We start from the raw sequence: 23,288 nt of genomic DNA, 5'->3' as shown, positions 1-23,288 counted from the left end.
CGCCCGCCTCAGCCTCCCAGAGAGCTAGGATTACAGGCGTGAGCCACCGCGCCTGGCCCAGCTCCAGTCTTGATTGCAGCCTTTGAGACTTGATGCAAAGGATCCAGTTAAGCTGTATCAAGACTCCTGACCCACAGAAACTGTGAGATAATAAATGTGTGTTGTTTCAAGTCCTAAATTTGTAGTAATTTGTTATCTATCCAGAAAACTAATACAATAGCTTTTATTGCAATGGCTAATGTTGCTAAGCATTAAGAATTCTTAGTAGTTTGGCACATTGTTCTTTAGTGTTTTGAAACTGACATCTAATGTAAGAAAGGCCAAAAATGTAGGCTTAATGACTGCCAGATCAATACAATTCTAATTCTTTAAGGATTGTATTTCTTTATTTTCTCCCTTCATTTAGCTTCTATAAATCCATGAATACATAGACTGATAAAGACCTAAGTACATAGGATTTTTTTTTGATTCTGAAAGAATGATGAAACATTTCAGATATAAAAAGTAGAGAAAATAGGCTGGAAGCAGTGGCTCACACCTATAATCACAGCACTTTGGGATGCCAAGGTGGGAGGATCACTTGAGCCCAAGAATTCAAGGTTAAAGTGAGCCATAATTGTGCCATTGCACTCTAGACTGGGCAACAGAGTGAGATCCTGTCTCTAAATTAAAAAAAAACAAAACAAAAAACCACGTACTCACTTATGTTAACATTTTGTCGTTTTTTTAAAAGGAAGTTGTAGTAGGCAGAATTCTAAGATGTCCTCCAGTATTCCTACCTTCTGATTCCTTCCCCTTAAGTGAATGCAGAACATGTGAATATGATGGAATATCATTCCCAGCTTTTATGTTATGTTATATGGCAAAGGCACTTTTCCAAATGTATTTAAGGCCCCTGACCAGTTGAGTTAGAGTTAATCAAAAGGGAGATTATTCTGGGCAAGCCTGACCCAATCAGATAAGCCCTTTAAGAGATCAGAATCAGTAGCAGAGGCCTTCCCACTGCCATGTGGTAGATAGGGCCACGTGGCAAGGATCCAAAAGTGGCCTAAAAGTATCTGAGAACAGTACCTAGCCAACAGTTAGCAGGAAAATGATGGTGACCTCAGTGATACAGCCACAAGGAAATGAATTCTGCCAAAAACCTGAGAGTGCTTAGAGGCAAGTCTTTCCCTAGCCCAGTCTCCAGATAAGGGCATAGTCAGCTGACATCTTGATTTCAGCCATGTAAGAGCCTGAACAGAGGACCTAGCTAAAATTTCCCAGACTCCTGACCTATGGAAATAGTGAGATAATAAATTTATGGTATTCTACACCACCAGGTGTATGGTTATTTGTTACTCAGCAATGGAACATACATACTGAACTCTAATGTTACAGAACAGCTAAAGCCACTCCACACCTTTCCCTCTCCCTGTGCTCTTTCCTAGAGGTTACAGTTAGGGTCAGCTAAGAACTATCCTGAAATTGGTGACTGTTCCCGTTATGGTTTTATACTTTTTCCACATTTATATTTATCCATTGTGGTAAAATTCGTCCACAAATTCTTTGACACTCCTTCCTTCAAAATGTGGAGGTAAGAGCCAGACTTAATGACTCAGTTCTAACAAGCAATATGCTGATAGTGATGGTGCTCAATTCTAACAAACAGAATATGCTGAAAGTGACAGTGTGTGACTTCTAAGACTAAGTCATAAAAGGTGTAGCAGCTTTTTCTCTTGCCTTCCTTCTTGGATGACTCTTTCTCAGGTAAGCTAGCTGTCACCTCCTGAGGATGCTTAACGAGCCCTTTGGAGACCTAAGTATACAGAAGCTCACACACAATATTGACCAAAAGAAGTCAGATATAGAAGAATACCTACTGTGATTCCACTTATATAAAGTAAAAAATAGACAAAACTCAGCTCTGATCTTAGAAATCAGTACAGTGATCACCCTGGTGGGAATGAGGTAAAGTGAGAATAGTAACTGGAAGGAGTTTCGAGACTACAAGAGTGCTAAGATTGCTTTTATTCCCTTGATTCATGTGCTGATTGCAGGAGTATGTTGAATTTTGAAAACTCATTAAATTATGTGAGTAGCTTAGTTGCTCTGTATGTATATTTATGCTTCAATAAAAGTTTAATATATATGCACACGTGTCGCTTTATTGTATCCTTTTGCAAACTGCTGTCCTTTTCAGATTCATTCATGTTGATGCATTCATTTGGAATTAACTTTTATTCTTTCTTTTTAGATGGTTTTTTGTCTAATTTGTCCTCTTTTCTCTTTTCACCCCTCTAAAGCCTTATTTTATTTAAGATCTCTTTCTTTAAAATTAACACAGCACTTACTAGCGGTATTACTCATTTGACAGTTTTCACATATTATCTTTCATTACGAGGACATATTCACATGATAAAATAATATCTTCAGTTATATTATAAACTCCCAATCAGCAGAAATCCTGTTTTAAGCTTTTTAAGGAAAGTATTTATTTTTATCCTTAGGAAGTGGATAAGTAGTTTTACCCTTAGTTGCCAGAATTATTCTTTTTTTTTTTCTTTTATTTCAGCATATTATGGGGGTACAGATGTTTAGGTTACGTATGTTGCCCTTGGTCCCCCCTCAAGTCTGAGTTTCAAATATGTCCATCCTTCGGGTGGTGCGCATTGCAGAATTATTCTTTAAATACTGTCTTCATTATGTCACTCGCTCCTGCCGAAAATTCTGTCCTATAGTATTGCTTCTTCAAGGTTATGAGATTATAAAGTGAGGGATCTGGAAGCTTAGCCTCAGTATTCACTGATGAGGTTCTATTATAGCTATAAGAAGATATTGTGTTGTGTTTAAACAGATAGAATAAATTCAGTCTTCATTCTGCTCCCTATTCCTTTTCATGGTTTTCCTCTGCCAGGCTGCCTCTTGAACTTTCTAATTTTTTGCCCTTGCTGTTGATATCTGTTTTCTTAGCTCAGTGTGAAGGTGGGATGTGCACCAGTCTCCCCATATTTCTTACATAAAAAATGGCTAACTTGGATCAGACACTAGAAAAATGCATCATCCTCCAATGTTAAGTACATATCATTTGTTTTTAGTAAACACTTATGATTCAATTCTGTTGTGAATTAATCTCACTCTTTTTTTAGAAAAACATATTTTTCCAGCTTTTTGGGAGATATGTGTTCCTTAAATTTACTATGTAGGTTGGTGCAAAAGTAATTGTGGTTTTGGACTGTAAATCATTATAACTAGGCTCAAACACATCTTCATTAATCAAAATAGGAACCATTACAATCAACACATTTTTGCCAATGAGAAATAAGTTTGTTTATTCCTGTAGCATAAAAATCTGTGCTTCAGGATTCAGCGAACTCTCGAAAAGCATTTTCTGCATCTTGCTGGTTGTGAAAGCATTTTCCCTGCAAAAAGTTGTTGAGATGCTTGAAGAAGTGGCAGTTGGTTGGTGAGAGGTCAGGTGAATATAGTGGATGAGGCAAAACTTTGTAGCCCAATTCGTTCAACTTTTGAAGTGTTGGTTGTGCACCGTGCGGTTGGGCATTGTCATGGAGAAGAATTGGGCCTTTTCTGGTGACCAGTGCTGGCTGCAGGTGTTGCAGTTGTCAGTGCATCTCATCGATTTGCTGAGCATATTTCTCAGTTGTAATGGTTTCACCAGGATTCAGAAAGCTGTCGTGGATCAGACTGGCAGCAGACCACCAAACAGTGACCATGACCTTTTTTTTGGTGCAAGTTTGGCTTTGGGAAGTGCTTTGGAGTTTCTTCTTGGTCCAACAACTGAGTTGATCTACTTTTTGGTGCACATCACAATCTGTTGAAGAAATGGTTCGTTGTTGTTGCATGTGATAAGAGAAGATGACACTTCAAAATGACAGTTTTTTTTTGATTTTCAGTCAGCTCATGAGGCACCCACTTATCGAGCTTTTTCACCTTTCCAGTTTGCTTCAAATGCTGAATGAATGGTCGTCATTGAGTTCTTGGGCAACTTCTGGTGTAGTTGTAAGAGGATCAGCCTTGATGATTGCTCTCAATTGGTCGTTGTTAACTTCCAATGGCCAGCCACTGTGCTCCTCATCTTCAAGGCTCTCATCTCCTTTGCAAAACTTCTTGACCCACCACTGCACTGTACATTCATTAGCAGTTCCTGGGCCAAATGCATCGTTGATGTTGGGAGTTGTCTCCGCTGCTTTATGACTCATTTTGAACTCGAATAAGAAAATCGCTTGAATTTGCTTTTTGTCTAACATCATTTCCATAGTCTAAAATAAATATAAACAGCAAGTAATGTCATTAGCAAAAAAACATAAAGTGAGAAATGCAATTAAAATGATGTATAATATAACCACATTTATTTAAGAATGTGTTCTAATATCAAACAGCATATTCCAACAATGATAATACTGCAATTACCTTTACATCAACCTAATACTTATTCTGAAAAAATGTTCTTTGTTTTATTTGCCCTAAATTGCTTTCATTTTCCAGCAGTCTTTATCAAATCTATTAAATCTGCCAAATTGCTCTCAAAAATGGATGTGCTGATTTATACTTTTACAATATTGCACAAGAGAAATACCCTTGCCAACATTTCATATTTTCCAAGTTTTAATTTTTTGCTGTTCTGAGTGAGAAATGCTTTTCCATTGTTGTTTAATTTGCAATTCCCTGATTACTAATGAGGTTGAACACTTTTTCATGTTTATGGGCCATTTGTTTTTTCCTGTAAATTGTTTGCTCATCTTTCTATCAAAGTGTTATTTCTTACTGAATGGTAAGAATTATTTAAATATTTGGCATATTAATCTCCAGCCTCTTATATAGGCTATAAATATCTCTCAATTTGTTAATTACATTTTAACTTTGTTTATGGTGGCTTTTCTTGTGTATAAGATGCTAAGTTTGAGGAAGTCAAATTTATCATTGTTTTCTTTTTAACATGCTTTGATTCTTTTTCAGGAAGTATTTGCTACCCTAGGTTTATAAACATATTCTCCCATATTGACTTCTACTATTTCTATAATTTGTTTTTCCACATTTACATCTATAATTTATGCTTGCAGTAACTGCATGTTTTGGCTAACCACTTTCCTATTATGATTTATTGAACAGTTAATCATTCCTCTGTTGATTTGAATTATTATCTTTTACACTTATTAGATTATCTTTTATACATGATTATATTTCTAGACTCTAATCTGTTCTACTCATCTGTTTTTCTATGTCAACACCACACTATTTTAACTTCTGTAGGTATACACTTTTATATCTGGATCTATAGTGTTACTTATCCTCTTGCTGAACATACACAGTTTCTGCCATCTCCTTAATACTAATTTTTATACCTCTTTTAGGCCCATTGTTAGCTAGCTTTCTTTTGAATTAAGTATTTTTAATTTATTTCCATGTTTAAGCAACTGAAAGACCCCAGACTAGGGTGACAAGGGAGGTACCTAGGGCATTAAATTTAAAGAAAAACTCACTCTTAGGATCATGCAAGTGCCTTATCCTAGTCATAACACTGTTTTATTCAAGAGCTGAAGTCTCATTTAATCCTTAGGAAAGAAGTTGTTTTAGTCAGATGGTGTTTGTAATTTCTGGAGGGCCAGAAATATAACTTCTTAGGATTGCTGGTTTTGCCACTAGGCTTTTTACATGCCTCTCCTTCCATGATTTGTTCTAACAAAAAAGAACTTTAAGAGCCAACCTGTACAGCACAGTGAATAAAAGCCAAGAAAAGATTGTATCAAGAAGGAGAGAATCATTAGCTGCCAGCTGAGAGATCAAGAAGGATATGGCCTGAAATGTGTCTATGCGATGAGTATCCTTAAGAAGAATATTTCCATCTCACACTGTTATCCTGCTTTTTGATCCTACTGCCTCCACTCCAGCTTAGGCATCTATTAAGAGAAGCCTTATAACTGGCTCCTGTTCCTACCTTCTTCTCTCGCTTACTATCTGTGTAGTTATGGAATTAGGCCTTTTGTGATCTCTTTCTTAAATGGATAAATACTGTTCCCTCTTTTCAGCTTCTGTTAAAACTGAATTTTAAGCTCTATTTTCTCTTCCTATCATATAGCCTTTATGTAAACTTTAAGTTACCATTTAATTTTGTCTCTATGTAGAACTATTTGGAATATTATACATTATCCTTAAGTGATGCCCATATTTGCACTTACATTAGACTTTTTTTAATGTCCTTTCTGTACCAGAACCAGAAGATGATGATATGATAAGACATATTATTAGGCTAAGAGAAAAGCTTGGTTGGCAAACTGTATTACTGCAGCACATTTTGAAATACAAAAGTTGTGAAATTGAAAATCAGAAGACTATTCTAAAGGTATTACTCTATTTTATTCAACTTTGATCTTTAAAATTCAATATTGAAATTGTCTCTTAATTTTTATTTAATCCATTTCAGATATTACATCAAACTCAGACATTACATTAATTTCAAAGTATAGTCATTGTTTCTGGGTAAATGCAAAAGTATTTGACATCATTTCATATTACTTTTTAAGGAATGGAGAATGGATAAGGCATATAAATTTTAAGTCTATAACACATGAAAATATTTTTTTCTGTCATGTCCCACCCCTTCCTCTAACTGAGTGGGTTCCTAGTAAGGGGTACCATCTGCCTGAAATTTGAATCTATTCTTTTGTTCCTGCTTATCAGGTTTTTTGTGATTTAAAAAGAAATCATAATATATTTTTTAACATCCTGTCCTTTTCACTCTCTTATTCCCTGGTACCTGATTTTCGATCTCATCTGCTCTGTATTTCCTTGTGCTTTCCATTTTCTCCCTACTCATTAACCTCTTTCTTAAGAGAAATTTTAGCTTGTCCAAGATCACATGACCAGAGGGTAGAAGCTATGATACGAATGAAAGTCTGTATCCTGACACCTCCGTTATTACAGCTGATCTAAGATGGTACAGGATCATCTCTTCCTACTTTTAGATCAGGAATTCTCCAAGTTCAGTCCCCAGACAAGTGGCATAGGAATCATCTTAGAACTTATTAGAAATATACATTCTCATCTGCACCCTAGACCCACTGAATCAGAAACTCTGGGGGTAGGGCCCAGCAATCTGTATTTTATTAAGCTCTCCAGGTGATTCTGATGCACAATTAAGAACCATTGTTCCCTGCTAGGGATCAGTAAACTTTTTCTGAAAAGGGACAGATAATAAATATTTTAAATTTTGCAGGCCATATGACCTCTGTTGCAGCTACTCCATGCTGTCATTGTAGTACAAAAGCATTGGTAGACAATACATAAACAAATGGATGTGGTTGTGTTCCAATAAAACTATATTTACAAAAACAGGCACCTGGCCCTGACCATAGTTTGCTGATTCTTGCTCTAGACTATTACCATGAAGATAAATGGTCTTTTGAACATTGTTCAGAGGCCGCATAATATAAATGAAAACCTGTGTATAATGGAATCAGATTGAATTTTGAATCTGTGTACACTCACTGTGTTATCTTGGACAGGTCCCTAACCTCCTAAGCTTTAGTTTCCTTGGCCTTGAAATGGACATGGTAGTAGTTCCCTTGGAGAATTGTGAAGATTAAATGAGATAAAACATGTTCTGTGGTACCTGGCAGGTAGTAGGCATAGTAGTTAAAAAAAACAACAACCATAAATGTCCATGGGTTCCTTGGATTCAGATAAGGTATGTTTCCTTTGTATGTGAAGAAAGGATTGAGAATATGAAAAAACATTTGTTTTTAAATGAAAAAATAATTGGAATAATTATTCTTAGGCTTATATAATTGAATTTTTAAATCACATATATAATCCATTTCAAATATTTGTATCTACATTAAGCTTTGTAGAAACTGCACATTTTGAAACATAATTTAGAACAAAAATGACTCAAGTAGCCATATAACTATAACAAAGCCTATGCATTGTACAAGTCATGACTTAGCTTATTTCCTATCATTTGCAGTTTTTAAACCTGTTTATAAAGGTTTCTTAGTATAGATTATATCATAAGCCAAAACAAGAAAGTGGAACAGCTAACACAATTGTGAAGAAACAAGTAATCTTCAAGGAAGTCAAAATTTAAAACAACTGTAAAACTGGATCCAAAATTTAAAACTATAGTAATTGGAAACTCTTTACTCAGTAGCTTCTGAGGACATCACTAAATACCAAATGCTTTTTGAAAATAAAATTTAATTATCTAGAAAGTACTAAAACTTCCTTATAATATTAGAGTTGTTTTCATCAATAAAAGTTAAAAAGTTTCAAGAAACTTTTAATGCAAGAATTTTTCTTAGCGTGACATGGCTGATTTCTCAGTCATGCCAAGTAAATGTGGGAGAGGCATTACAGCTTATTGCAATAGCACAGAACATGGGAGTCACACTTGGATTCACATCCCTACTGTGCTACTTCCTACATTATTGACTTTTCTCAAATTACCTAATTTACCAAAATATTAATTTCTGCATCTGTTTAATGAGATTCAAAAGATCAAACCTTAGTTTCTTTAAATTTAAGAGATTAAATTTAAGACATTATACTTTTATGGTTATAAAGATACTGTATTTGAAACACTTATTACTCATTAAATATTTATTATTTAGCAAATATTAGCTATTGTTATTATAATACTAAACTACCATTGTTGTCAAAATAAATGATAAGTTTGATAGGCCCAGAAGATTTCTGGTGTTGGCAGACAAATTTACTGGAAGGTGGCATATATGTAAAAGGTATGTTGTCAAGTTCTTTGGGTTACGTTACTAGTGAGCATTAGTAAGCATATAGGTAAATTTTTCTGAATGTTTTATCACCACATCATGTTATATATATAAATATATAAAATCTTCTATAAGATCTTGATGAATTTTGATTAAGTATTAATACAATTTGGTATTAGCTTTCCTCAGTGATAGTATTCTTATTCTTATTTTTAATTTGTATTAAAATTGTTTTAATTTACTAGGTAATTTGTTTAGCCATTTTATTAATTAAGTTAGTCAAATTAATTAAATTTTTTTTCAATCTCAGCAATCACTGAAAGATGATGGAGAATTTGTATATTGCCTTCCTCGGAATGATCCTAAAGCCCTTTACAATCCGTATGATCTTCACGTAGTCTCTGCCCATACAGCTAGACATTGCAAAGAATATTGGATTATTACTGCTTCATTTATCTCAAAGGTAATATTTAATGGATGTTTTCAGCTTTCAGAATTATAATAGCAAAATATTATACAATTTAGATTTTAATTGCATAAATTTACCTGTGTTTCAGAAATACCTGGTCATTTGAGGAACAGTTTAGGTATAAGAATCTCCTTGAAAGAAAGTAATTTAATAGTGACATTTTTTTCTTCTTTGTAGAGATTTAGGTTTGAAGATTCAGTTTCAAGATATATTTTCACCTCTCAAATACTTATATTTGGTGTAATTTTTTTTAAAGGAAGAACTAGAGAATGGGCAGTTGCTGGCGTAATAGGAATTATAATAATAAAGAAAAGAGTGCTCTTTATTAGCACATTTGTCAGAAACTTCACTGTCAGATGTAGAAATCCTCCTGTGATGCTCTATCACACTTAAGCACTTTGATACTTATCACAAATTGAAATTATACTATTATTTGTTTTGATCATTTGTTTTATGTCTGTCTGCCTTTCTCTGCTCTCCCGGCTAAATAAACTCTAACTAAAATAAACTCTTAAGTATGCCTGCACAGGACCACATCTGTATGAAGTATATCTTGTATGTACAGATATGGAAATGTTTCTAATATACAATATCAAATGAGAATGGAGGAACAACTTCTATATAAATGAATTATACACATAGATACAGATGTGCTGATATAGACATACTGTCATCTCTGGAAGAAATTTTTTAAAAAATGTTAACATCGGGTGGGGGAGAGGGACTCTTAGAAAGAGAGAGAATTCCTTGATTAAGGACATACCGTTTTTGAATGTCAAAATGGGCTATCTGGGTAGTGGGGTTATAAACCACCTTGGACTACTACATCTCTGTGGCTAAAATTAATTTCATAAATGTTACTTTTATAGAAAATGGAAATTATGAGATAAAATTTGAACAGCTGTTTTTGTGAAAAGTATCTCAGGGTGAGGAGGAAGTTTTTCTTCTCTCTGTTGGAGCACAGGAAATAGCATTAGAAAATGGCAAGTATAGACGCAGCATGTTTAAGGGGAACAAATTTGGGTGTAGGTAAAGTGGCTGAGGGTTCAGATACAGGAAAAGCTTATGAAGGCAAGAAGTTATGAGTACATATTTTTAAAAGAAATAAAATCATGTTTTTGTGCTTTATATTTATAGGTTATTAAAATAGGTGGTGGTATAGAGGAAGTAGAACTTGTACCTGTCTCAGAATGGCTATCAGAAAGAAGATGTTACTATTTATTACGGCAATTTAAGATATTTTCCAGTTTCCGGTGAGATGAAAGAAAATGAAACCAATTCTTTGTAGTTTGATCCTGTTGAAAGAGCAGTTGCCTGGGTGACATCGTGGTTCTACTACAGTAATGCCATGTTTATGGGAAATTATAGGGGAAATGTGGTGTTCCATAAAAATTTTTTAGATAAAGGAAGCTTACTCATTTAAGTATTAAAACTCTTAATTTTAATCTTTTTGGATAAATATTGTAAAACTATTTTATAGTCAAATTGACCCTTGAACAACACGGGGCTTAGGGATGCCAACCATTCATGCAGTGGAGAATCTGAATATAACTTTTTGACTCCCCAAAAACTTAACTAGTAATAACCTACTATTGACTGGAAGCCTTACCAATCACGTAAATAGTCAACACATATTTTTATGTTATATATATGTGATATTGCTGTATTCTTATAATAAAGTAAGCTAGAGAAAAGAAAATGTTAAGAAAATCATAAGGAAGAGAAAATATATTTACTACTCATTAAGTAGAGGTGGATCATCATAAAGGTTTTCATCCTTCTCATGCTCATGTTGAATAGGCTGAGGAGAAGGAGGATGAGGAGAGATTGGTCTTGTCCCTGAACCAAACTAGGTTCATTTGCCCATGTGCAATGGAAAGCACACCACCAAAGCACTGGGTTTTTGCAGTGAGAAAGTTTTATTGCCAGGCAGTCAAACAGGGAAATGGGAGTCAGGCTCCAATCTGTCTCCCCATACTGGCCTTGCAGCCGTAGATTGAGGGGAGAGATTTTGAGAGAGGAGTTTCAGGGCTGGAGAGTGATTGGCTGTAAGGAAAGGGGGTTTGGAAAGTCCCTTGGGCATGCGCTATTGCTGCTGTGTGCTTCTTCACAGGTCTTGTGCTCAGAAAATGTTGGTGTTGGCACAATCTGCGGGTGGAGTTTTTAGCCTCTGATGTCAAAAGGTCACTTATCAGACAAGCAAGTCTATTTTGCCTAGACTCCAGTCAGCCATGTGGATTCCAACAAGTCTCAGCCTGTCAGTCGATTTTGTTGCAAAGGGGTTTGTAGCAAACTGTTTTCTTTTCCACTGTGGAGCTCAAGAAATTTTGCTGGTTACCAGATGATTTTGCCCTGTTGGGCACAGTTTCAGTCTTGCTCTCTCAGGGGTGGCAGAGGTGGGAGAAAATTCGCATATAAGTGAATTTGTGCAGTTCAAAGCCGTGTTGTTTAAGAGTCAACTGTATTGATCTTACTTTACCTTTTTTCCATACATGTATTTATTCATCAAATGAACATTTATTGAGAGTCTGCTAAGAATCAGGCATTATCTAGATGCTGGGGATACCGTATTGAACAAGCCAAACAATTATCTTGCTCTTAAATGATTTGTTATAGTAGATGAGAGATAATAAACAAATATGTAAATCTGTAAATATCAGGTGGAGATTATATGTTATAAAGGAAAATAAAACAGAGTAAGGGAGCTAGGGGCAGCTTTAGATAAGATGGCCAGAGATGTGGTGTTGAAGCACAGACCTAAATGATCAAAAGGAGACAGCCATGTGGGGCTTTGAGAGAGAATAGCTCCAGACAAAGGATATAGGAAGTTCGAAAGTTGGTAGGCAGGAACAAGTTGTGTATTTGACAGTAGAAATGGCGTGCCTGAAGTGTTGAAGAGTTTGTAGGAAATGAAGCAGGTTCTGTTATTGTCTGGAATCCAAGTCACATGCAGTGCAGGTGACTGTGTAACAGTTCTGAGATGTTTCTCGTCAAAGATATGTGATAGTTGCATCCCTATAATTTAGGAACTAGAAGTAAGGTTGGTAGATGTTTGATTTTGGATTATCGGCTTAAGATATTATCCAAAGTACTATTTTTTATATCTATTTATTTGAAGCTCTGTCAATGTCAGACTTTGCAGTGTTACCCTTGCTTTGTGGTAAATCCTTAGAGTCTATTCTTTTCTAAATAATTTTCATATATTAAACTTTTGAAATACAGTTAGAACTGGGACAAGAATCATCTTTTTATATGACATTTGGCATGTGTTAAGTCCACATGTTACTGGCCATGGGTTCTTGGGCTCACATGCAACAGAAATTGACACAAGGCCAAGAATCTCCTCAGACAAAGCTTTATTGGGGCTTATGCTTGAGCACAAGGGAGACAGCGCAGGAGGTAGAGTTCTCCAGCTGGCTCCCCCAAGGGCATTATAAGAGAGTTTTAAAAAAGCTTACATAGGAAAAGGGCTCTCTCTAAGCGTGTAGAGGTGGAGATTTCCTCACGCTTGCACAGTTTTGGTACATGCCTCTTCATATGTCATGTGTCTTACTAGCATGTTAAAGCTCCACCCTGAACATAGTTTTTAGCATTAAAATGAGATTATAATGAGGAAAAAGTCAGGGAAAGGTAAGTTCTGGGGTTGGGGGTGTCTATTCTGGCTTGAGTCAGATAGATCCCGATGGGTCTGGTTTCTTTAGCAGCTGGGTTCCTTATCAGCTTGCATCAGCATCTTGCTTTAGTGGTCCTGGAAAACGTTATTCAAAGACAGATGGTTTAGCTCTGTCCTTATATGGGTATGAGTTGAATTCTGGCAATTGGGAAACTATTTGTCTAAGCCCTCTGCAAATAACTCAGTCAGGTTATATTGAATTCTGGGGTCAGGTGTCAGGGGTGAGGGGCCTGAGTCCAATCCCTGTTCTGTCTCACACAGTCAAGATGATTCATTTTCTTCATTCATGTTAAGAAAAATATAAATTAAATTTTAGTCAAACTTGTAGATTTACCTGATTTTTAAATTTTATGTTTAATATATTTTATCAAGTTTTTATCACTAATATTGAAAAAGTAACATTTCAAGTAGAAAAATAAGATAAAGATGAAATGTTAACTTAAGCTGGCAATGCCTGTATACAGTGCAGGGATGACTGGACCATCAGCATTATCTTTCTACCTCGTGAAACTTTCTGGTGTGTTAGTTTCTGTGGCCTGGTGCAGACACTCATTACACTGTCCTTAGGTTCCCCTGTGATTCATGTGGGATCTTCTAGAACCCCGAGATACCATGACTCTATGGATCTGGATTAAAGTGAAATAGAAACTTATTTGGGATGCCTCTTTGGAGCCTGATTCAAGTTACCACATTTGTTTGAGGCATTTCTAAGTTCCAAGACCTCAGATGTGATTGTTTGAGGGACATCATGGGATTCTCCTTGAACTGCTTGGATGGTTCCAGGCCTCTCAGTCTCCCTTGATTCAAAATCAGCCAGTGTCATCTTTAAGCCTGGATATTTGGTTGGCTTCTTGGACACACTCCTATCCCCATGATTTTCCTCTCCCCACTGGCTCTAACCAGCTACATAAGCAATCTCACTTTGACAAACAAGTATCACATCTCAGTTTTTATTTAAGGGTGGTTTTCTTGAGATGCAAAGGCTATTGCGGGAGGGATAGTGATATGGCAACAGACTAGTCCCACATGTGCATGAGCAAGGCAACAACATTTATTTAGAGAAGTTGAGGGAGATTTATAGAAACGGTATGTCTATTTTATGAATGAAAATTATAAATGGTAACTCATAACCAGGGAAGCTTTTCAATTCTCATGTAGGTTCTTTGAGTTTTTAAAATTATAAATGCACTTTTTTTATACAAGTATTAAATAATATCAAAATGACATACATTATCTTTTTTACTTGCCACTACACAAAGATTTCTGTGACAATGTAGCTTTTCATTATCACTGAAAATTGAATCTTGACTCTTCTTGAAATATAAATTTCTTTTCAAAGTAAGCCAATAAACGTATGAGAAAATAATATATTTTTATGGTTTTTAATATTTATTGGAATGTTTCAGCTAAGTGAATACTGCATCTATGAGAATTATAAGGACTTTTACTTACATTTATCTTTTGTTCTATATTCTGTTGATAGTTTGGGAGAAAATTTGTATGGTTTACTATTTACTTTAGATAGCTCAGAATGAACGAAACTTGTTCTAGAGAATATTCTAATATTACTAAGCTTTTACTAAATTTATTCTATATAAATACATGATTTATGAATATAGAATGTAAGAAGTATTTTTCCTTTCAGAATTAATAAAGCATTTGTTACCTGGAAATTGAATGTTAAAAGGATGAAGATAGAGAAGAGCAGGTGAGTCTTGTTATGCAATATATTTATAAAAATTTCAAAAAGAAGTTATATTTTAAAAATATAGCATGGGAACATTTACTGTATTTCCCAGTACACCGTTCTATGGTCACAGTGCTGTGAAAAACCTTGATGAGTTCCCTTGGTCACTTTATCTAACTTTTTGCTTCCAAGAAGAGGAATGATTAAGTTATTCAAAATAGATGACAATTAATTTTACTTTGTAAAGATCTTACTTTGAAAGATCTCCAGCAACCAAGTGTTTTTTATTGTTGTTTTTACTAATTTTTTTTATTTTGAGATAATTATAAATTGAGATGCAGTTGCAAGTAATAATATAGAGAGATCTCATGAGCCTTTTACCTGGTTTCCCCCAAGATGGTAAGTACATCTTGCAAAACTACAGTTCATTATGACAACTTGCACATTGACATTTATATAATCAAGACAGAGAACATTTCTATCACCACAGGCTCTCTCATGTTGGCCTCTTACAGGTTTGCCTACTTCCCACCTACTCTCACTCTCTCCTAATCTGTTCTGCATTTCTACAATTTTGTCTTTTCAAGAATGTTCTTATTATAAATAATAATAATAAATCAAGAGGATGGGAGGAAACTTTTGGAGGTGACAGATATATTTATGGCATAGATTGTAGTGATGGTTCACAGATGTATACTTATCTCCAAATGCATCAAGTTACATATAATAAATATGTGCAGCTTTTTGTATGTCAATCATACCTCAATAAAGTGGTTTTCATAAAAAGAATGTTGGCTGGGTGCATTGTGCCTATAATCCCAGTACTCTGGGTGGCTGAAGCGGGAGGATTGCTTGAGCCTAGGAGTTTGAGGTTGCAGTGAGCTATGATGACACCACTGCAGTTTAGCCTGGGCAATGGAGTGAGACTCTGTCTACAAAAAACAAAAGGAAAGAAACATTCTCCAAATGGTCCATAATCCAGTTTATTTTTTTCCTGTAATTGGGAGAAAAATAAATTGAAGAAATTTATTTAGATTTAGTAAATTGAGAACATATAATTTTTTTAGTTAACACTACCTGATGTTTCAGAATTATTCGAACTCTGTGGCATAACAGAATAATAATACCATCACTTGTTTCCCCCTTCTGTTTTGTTCTTACTCAACACACCCAGTACCCAAAACCCTGCCTACAACATTATCAGCCAAACACAACCCCTGATCTTTATCATTTAAAATGTGGTAAATGTGATACATTTTGACTATAGGGATATAAACTAAACTATACTAGTTACCTCTAAATTAATTTCATTCATTTGAATGAGAGAAAAATCTGTGGACATTTTTTTAACTTTCAGGTCACTTTTGTCCCACTGTCTTTTTTTGGCTGATGAGTTATTTCAAGCCTGTTTGATTTATATAAAAGGACTTTGTGAAGATGCAATTACTGTCAAAAACGTTAATGAACATAAAGATAATACATCTACCATATGCCTTGTGAAGGTTGGTTTAAGTATACTACTATAAGTTAATATTGGTATATAGAAACTAGGAAGAACAAATAGAGTTTTGAATAAAAGGAATACAGATTTCTTAATCCGTTAGTAAGCCATTTCTATGGGTGTGAGTAAGGCATTCAGTATATGTTTGATTTGAAAATTAGGTTGGGTCATGAATGTCAGGCCATTATAACAAAATAAGGGAAAAGTAGGATCTGAATATGCTCATAGGGCAGGGGCACTCCTAGTGGGGGTTACTATGAGGATAGTTTGTAAGAATGGGAGATTCTGAAAATGTCCATGGATAAGCCAGTCTCAGATGGAGGGAAAGCAGAGATTTATAGCCAGGAGAACCAAGCTGGAGTCAGAGATCAGAAGGTGGCCAGTTGTACACTTAGTATGGGAAGGCTATGCATAGCTTGGGGATGCAGACCCCAGTGAAGACTGACAATAAAGAGGTAAGGAGAATGAAGCAAGGTTATGAATGCAAAGGATGGGATCATTCAGAAGTTAATGCCATGAATGGTTTTAATGAGTGTACTAGTATACTTTGCTGGGATGAAAGCACACCTTTAAAGGGACTGAAATTTCTAGAACTAGAAGGTAAAGAACGTACGTGGATCATTTTGTCCATATCTTCACTTTCAAATGATAAAACTTAGTTCTAGAGAGATCATCATTTATCCAAGTTCACAGAATCAGGTAGAGGTGAGACTTTAGATTATGTTTCATATTTAAGAGTGGTTTATTTTATTGGGCGGTATCTTGGGTGCTTAATAAAAATGTAGATGTTTGTGTCCCCCTCCTTTTGAGGGAGCAAGTAGCGAGTGGTGCTGATAATCTGCATTTTTAACAAATCCTTCAGGTGATTCTTGTGCCAGATAAATTTTGAGAATTACTCCCAAAGAACAACTATTGAAAGTTTCTAAGCATGCTATTTTAGGAAAACTATTATGATGTCTGTGCAAAAAATTGGAAGTGGGGAGATACTAGGGTTAGAGACATCAATTATTATAACACTGGAATAATGCAGGTACAAACAATAAGGACTTCAATTAGGATGTTGACAGCGAGACCAGAAAGGAAGGGAGATTTTTGAGACGTATTTTACTAGAAAAATTAGGACCTGGTAATCAGCTATGGAGGGGGGGAAACTCAAAGAGTAAATCCAAAATTTTAAGGCAAGAGCAGTACTTTTCAATCTTTTTGTTTTGTTTTGGGAAAAGACATTTATTAATTTTTATAGTATAACTAGGGTTAAAGATACCAGAATATTTATTAATGAAAATGTATATTGGCACAAGAATTAACACAGTGTAGAAAAAAAATAATATTGAAAGGAGGAAGAATGATGGAATATATGTGAAGGGATGGAACATTACATTTCTGTATTACCTGAGAAGAATTCATAATTGATGGAGATTTCTCCCTGCTGGATTCTGAATAAATTCTGAATAAAATTTACCTTATTTGGATTATTTAATCTTAACTTCATTATCCTGCATTGTATAAACATATGTTTTTAAGCTTTACAAATAATTGTGACTTCAAAAGTAAAAGCAATTCCTGGGATTGGTGGGTTCCCTGGGTTCATAGATATTTCAGAAATACCTCAACTCTTAAATTTTTCTGCTACAGCTTAATCTTAGTTATTATTTAAAATAATGTATTTTTATGTCTTTTTATTAAAATTTAGTTAGATTTAACTATGGGTGTTTAAATTAGAAGAACATATAAGGTGTTTAGCATACAAAGCTTGAAATATATAAAGAAGAAATTATAAAATATGGTCTTCTTTATGACATGAAATATTTTATGTCTTTTTTTCGGTATATGAATTTTGATTTTCTAATACTCAACATTTACTATCATCTAATTAGCTGGATAGTTCTCAAACATATTCTCTAGATGAATTTTGTGAAGAGCAGTTACAGCAAGCTACCCAGGCATTGAAACAACTTGAGGATATCAGAGATAAAGCAATTTCCAAGATGCAAAGTACATTTTTAAAGGTAATTCTTTAATTATATCCTTAATGATGGATAGATGCAGTGGCTACTGGCCCCCAGGGGAGGGCACACTCCAGAGGTGGCTCTGGTCTCAAGATGGCACTACGCATCTTGGCTCACAGGGATGGGTGTGGTATGGGGAGTGCACATCCAAGGCAATGTGATGGGATATATGAATTCCCAACAACTCTTCAAACTGGGAGACGGTGGGATTCTCCTGTTGGAAGGACTGTAGGTATTTGCAGTGGCAATGGGGGTTGGTAGGGATCTTCTCCCTACCTCTTCCCCACAGCAGAGGTCCCTCCTGGGCAGGGAAGATGGGGCTGCAGAGTTACGGTGCCTCCACATGCGCTCCTAGACTTTCAGTCACCATAGGTGCATGCATCTCCACTCCCCCGCTACACTCCAGTCAGTACTCTCTCTCTTTGACAGTCCAGTCAGATCTTAGTTGTTTGTTGCCTTGGTCCTTTTTTGGGGGATGAGGAGGGACGAATACCTGGTGTCTTTAGTCGGCCATCTTGCTGATGTCATCTTCATGAATTTTCAAAATTGTCTTAAAATGTCTGACTACTCATAGCCAAACTCCAGACCAGTGCTTCTCAAATAGGTGGCACACTAGAGTTACCAGGGAAACTTTTAATAAATACTGATGTCTGGGATCCACCCTACACCAATTAAATCATAATTTCTGAGGATAGAGCCCAGGAAGCACTATAAAAGCTCTCAAGTGAATATAAAGTACAGCCAGGATGAGAAGCATTCTTTTGGGCAATGTTTGGGACTGCCTAGCTGTGGAAGAATATAGCACAGTTACAGAACTGGTGAAATGGAAACTGAGAGCCACCATCAGTGGTGTAAACCTAGAGTCAGAATTGAGATACACCTCACCCAAAATATACCCTGTGATAATAGAGAATAGGTTAGCCTATTAAAAGATTCTTCATCAGCCTCACCAATATGCAATAAAAAGATCACCATTACCAGACCTATCACTGTGTACTTTTGTACTAATATAGTTAGATATTAAGCCATTTAGGGTTGCTTTGGTATCAATGCTAAAAATCTTTATTTTGAATAGTTAATAGGCTTCATCATTTACTAGTTTAAAAAATCCATGCATTATATACACAAGTTTTTCAAATCATGTAGCGGCTCCTGGGAAAACAAAAACATAGCCCCCTCAAAAAAAAAAAAAAAAGTTTTGTATACAGTGATTAGTGAGAGAGAATCCAGGAAAGGTAGGCACAGGTGGTTAGAAAGGACTTTGAATTCAGGCTTAGGCAAATAAATTTGTCCTTCAGGCAGCTAAGGCAGGGAGGATGTCATGGGTATTATCATCAGGGAAAAATTATTACTTTATTATTAAGAAAGTTGGTATTCTATTTGCCAGGCCTAGTGTGGCTTCTCTCTTAATTGGTATATCAATTATCCTGTCTTTTTTTTTATGTCCAGTTTCGTCAAGCAAATATTACATCAATAAAGAACTGCATCACATTGGTAAACCATTCCTTCAGAGACAGCCAATACTGCAAAAAATTTGCAAAATTAGTAATCAGCTAATCCAATTAATTTTAAAAAAAGAAAATATGAGTGAATAAAATGAAATATGAAGAAGGGCAACGTAAAACAAACACAATTTTTTAAAAAAAAATCAGAATACAAGTTGAAAATGATGATCATTTACCAAATATTTAATATCAGTGGAACAAAGAAATTAGAAGCATGAACAAACCAATAAAAAACAAAAATTGGAAATACTTTTAGAATTTTAAAGGCCCATTATATAATAGTAAAGAGTATTTATGTGCCTAAAAGGAATTATTTTGAATAAGTTCAGGATTATTTTTATGAGCATCATTTAGAAGTGTCTGGTGGTCCTAGTAGTACTGATGTCATCCTATATTTTTGGCCAAAACATGTCATTCTCCAACAACCTCCTAAGTCAATTGTCTTAGGACATCATTATATTTTTAAACTTTTTTCTTTATCTCATATTGTGGGGGCACAAACATTTTGGTTACATGAATTGCTTATGTGCAGATCGAATGAAAGTTATAAATGTGTCCATCACTAAGATAGTGTGCGTTGTACCCGTTAGGTGTGAATTCACCCATTCCCTCCTTCCCCCTCCTACCTGCCTGATTTCCATTGAATTTTACTACCATTTGTGTACCTGAGGTTGATCTATCAGTTCCAATTTAGTAGTGAATTCATGTGGTTTTTGTTTTTTCATTCTTGCAATACTTCACTTAAAAGGATGGTCTCCAGTTCCATCCTGGTTGTTACAAAAAGCATTAGTTCACTGCTTTTTATGGCTGAGTAATACTCCATAGTATACATATACCACATTTTATTAATCCACTCATGTATCGATGGGCACTTGGGTTGTTTCCACATCTTTGTGATTGTGAATTGTGCTACTATACACATTAGAGTGCAAGTGTCTTTTTTATAATGTTTTTTTCCTTGGGGTAAATACCCAGTATTGGGATTGCTAGATCAAATGGCAGTTCTACTTTTAGTTCTTTGAGATATCTCCATACTGCTTTCCATAGAGGTTGTACTAGTTTGCAGTCCCACCAACAGTGCATAAGTGTTCCTTTCTGTCCACTTCCAAGGCAGCATAGGTTGTTTTGTGACTTTTTCATAAAAGCTGTTCTCACTGGAGTTAGGTCATATCTCATTGTGGTTTTGATTTGCATTTCCCTGATGATTAGAGATATTGAGCATTTGTTCATATGCTCACTGGCCATTTGAAAGCTTCTGTTCATGTGTTTTGCCTACTTTTTAATGGGGTTATTTGATGTTATCTCGCTGATTCACTTTAGTTCTTTGTAGATTCTGGTTATTAGCCCTTCATTGGATGTATAGCATGCAAATATTTTCTCCCGTTCTGTAGGTTGTCTATTCACTCTATTGATTGTCTCCTTGGCTATGCAGAAGCTTTTTAATTTAATCAGGTTCCATTTATTTATTTTTGTTGTTCCTCTGATTGCCTTTGGGGTCTTCATGAATTCTTTGCCTAGGCTGGTATCTATAAAGAGTTTTCCAAAGTGACTATAATCAACAATAAGTTTTGGTATACGTTAAAATAACTAAAAGAGTGGAATTGGAATGTTCCTAACACACAAAAATGATAAACGGTTGAGGTGATGGATACCCCAATTACTCTGATTTGATCAATTCACATTGTATGCCTGTATCAAAACATCACATGTACCATATATATAACTATTATGTGCCCATAATAATTAAAAATAATATGAAATAAATTTAAATAAAAAGAAAGACATTTATAAATGTCAACCATTAAAATAAATTTTCCTGTAATTATGTTTACATGTGGGATGTAAAGTAGCTTATTATGGTGAAACTTATCCATTTCTGTAACTTTCCATTATTTCATCACCCCAAACAGAAGCTTTATACTCATTGAATATAAACTCATTACCCTCTCCACCTCTAGCCATGGCAACCTGTATTATACTTTCTGTCTCTATAAATTTACATATTCTAGGTACCTCATATAAATGGAATCATACAATATTTGTCCTTTTATGTCTGACTTATTTCACTTAGCATAATGTCTTCAAGGTTCATCCATGTTATACTATGTATCATAATTTCATTCCTTTTTAAAGCTGAATAATATTCCATTGCATGAATATACCACATTTTGTTTATCCACTCATCTATTGATGGACATTTGGGTTGTTTTCACCTTTTGGCTATTGTGAATAATGCTGTTTGGGTCCCTGCTTTTTGTTCTTTTGAGTACATAGCTAGAATTGCAATTGCTGGATCACATGGTAATTCTGTATTTGTCTTGAGGAACTGCCCTATTGTTTTCCACAGTAGCTGAACCATTTCAATTTCCACCAGCGTTCCAATCCTCATCAACATTTATTATTTTCTTTTTTTTTTTTAAGTAGCTATCTTAATAGAATGTTTCTAACACAAAGAAATGATAAATTCTTCAGGTGATGGATACCCCATTTATCCTGATTTGATTAATACACATTGTATGCCTGTATCAAAACATCACATGTACCCTATAAATATATACAACTATTATGTACCCATAAAAATGTTAAAAATTTAAAATAAAAAAATACTGTAAAGTGGAAATCATGCTACATTAACATGGGAAATCATCACTTGTTTCTCAATTGTTTATTAAATTGTAGGTTGCAGAAAAGAAAGAGATTAAAGAATATTTTGAGTCAAAACACTCTGGAGATGACATAACACATTTCAAGCTCCCTAAATATCGACGTTTATTAGAAACAAATTTCAGGTTTGCGATGCTGGTTGACTACATATTTCAGGAACTCATTCGTCAACTTATGAACATTGCAATCACGCTACTTTTGGAATTATTTAATGGTTCTGCTAGAATGCCATTTTCAATGGAAAAAAAGAATGAAAGTCTCATCAGGTAAATCAATTTTTTATTTATAAAAGTAATTTATAATCATAATCTTGTAATATATTGCCATTTATGGAGGAAATATCCAGTAATGTAAGCTAGAACTTGAAAATTATCCCTGTAGCAAAGTCATATACTCATTTTTGCAATTATGTGAACTTATTCTTTGGTGGTACTTTACTTAATGTTGTCCATAAAATTTAAGAAAAATTTCTTAAAATTCTGCATGGGTCTGGTTGACATATAAAATGCAGGATTTTCAGTATGATTTGAATTTCAGATAAACAACAAATAGTTCTTTAGTGTAAGTGTGTCCCAAATATTACCTATACTAAAATTTATTATTTATTTGAAATTCAAATTTCACTGGGTGTCCTTTATTTACTAAATCTGACAACCTTATACGTAGATATACTGTATCTTCCCAGTTCAGAGCCAGTTCTTAAAGACATAGGAGAATGATTATAGAAGGAGCAACAAGGTCCAATTGGAATTTGAGTCAATTCCAAGAAATATCTATTGAATTATTCTTCCAACTAAGAAACTACTTGAAAAATATTTTACCTTCTATTAATATTTAAATACTACTGTTTAAAACAAAGTATTTTTCTTATTTTCTACCACTGGATATATCCACTCTAACTTGTGAAACATGGAATATTAATTGAAATGGTAGAATACTTTATAATTTGTCAAAACTTACCCAAGTGCCCGTCAATCCATGAGTGGATTATCAAAATTTGGTATATGTTCACAATGGAATATTACTCAATCATAAGAAATGACAGTGATCTAGCACC

The 23,288-nt window shown here is 34.8% G+C and overlaps 1 protein-coding gene across 1 annotated transcript in view; it reads left to right on the top strand.

The window, feature by feature from the left end:
- DNAH14 (dynein, axonemal, heavy chain 14) overlaps positions 1 to 23,288 on the top strand; it is a 324,896-nt gene that overhangs the window by 11,757 nt on the left and 289,851 nt on the right. Inside the window, 7 exon segments of the mRNA XM_012644036.1 lie at positions 6,210 to 6,340; positions 9,034 to 9,186; positions 10,330 to 10,445; positions 14,511 to 14,573; positions 15,910 to 16,054; positions 17,931 to 18,062; positions 22,247 to 22,497. Of these exon segments, the coding sequence (XP_012499490.1) occupies positions 6,210 to 6,340; positions 9,034 to 9,186; positions 10,330 to 10,445; positions 14,511 to 14,573; positions 15,910 to 16,054; positions 17,931 to 18,062; positions 22,247 to 22,497 (991 nt within the window).

The sequence above is a fragment of the Propithecus coquereli genome, unplaced genomic scaffold (assembly GCF_000956105.1).
Source record: "Propithecus coquereli isolate 6110/MARCELLA unplaced genomic scaffold, Pcoq_1.0 Scaffold205, whole genome shotgun sequence".
In the NCBI taxonomy this organism is placed as follows: Eukaryota; Metazoa; Chordata; class Mammalia; order Primates; family Indriidae; genus Propithecus; species Propithecus coquereli.
This window is presented reverse-complemented; position numbering and strand designations above follow the sequence as displayed.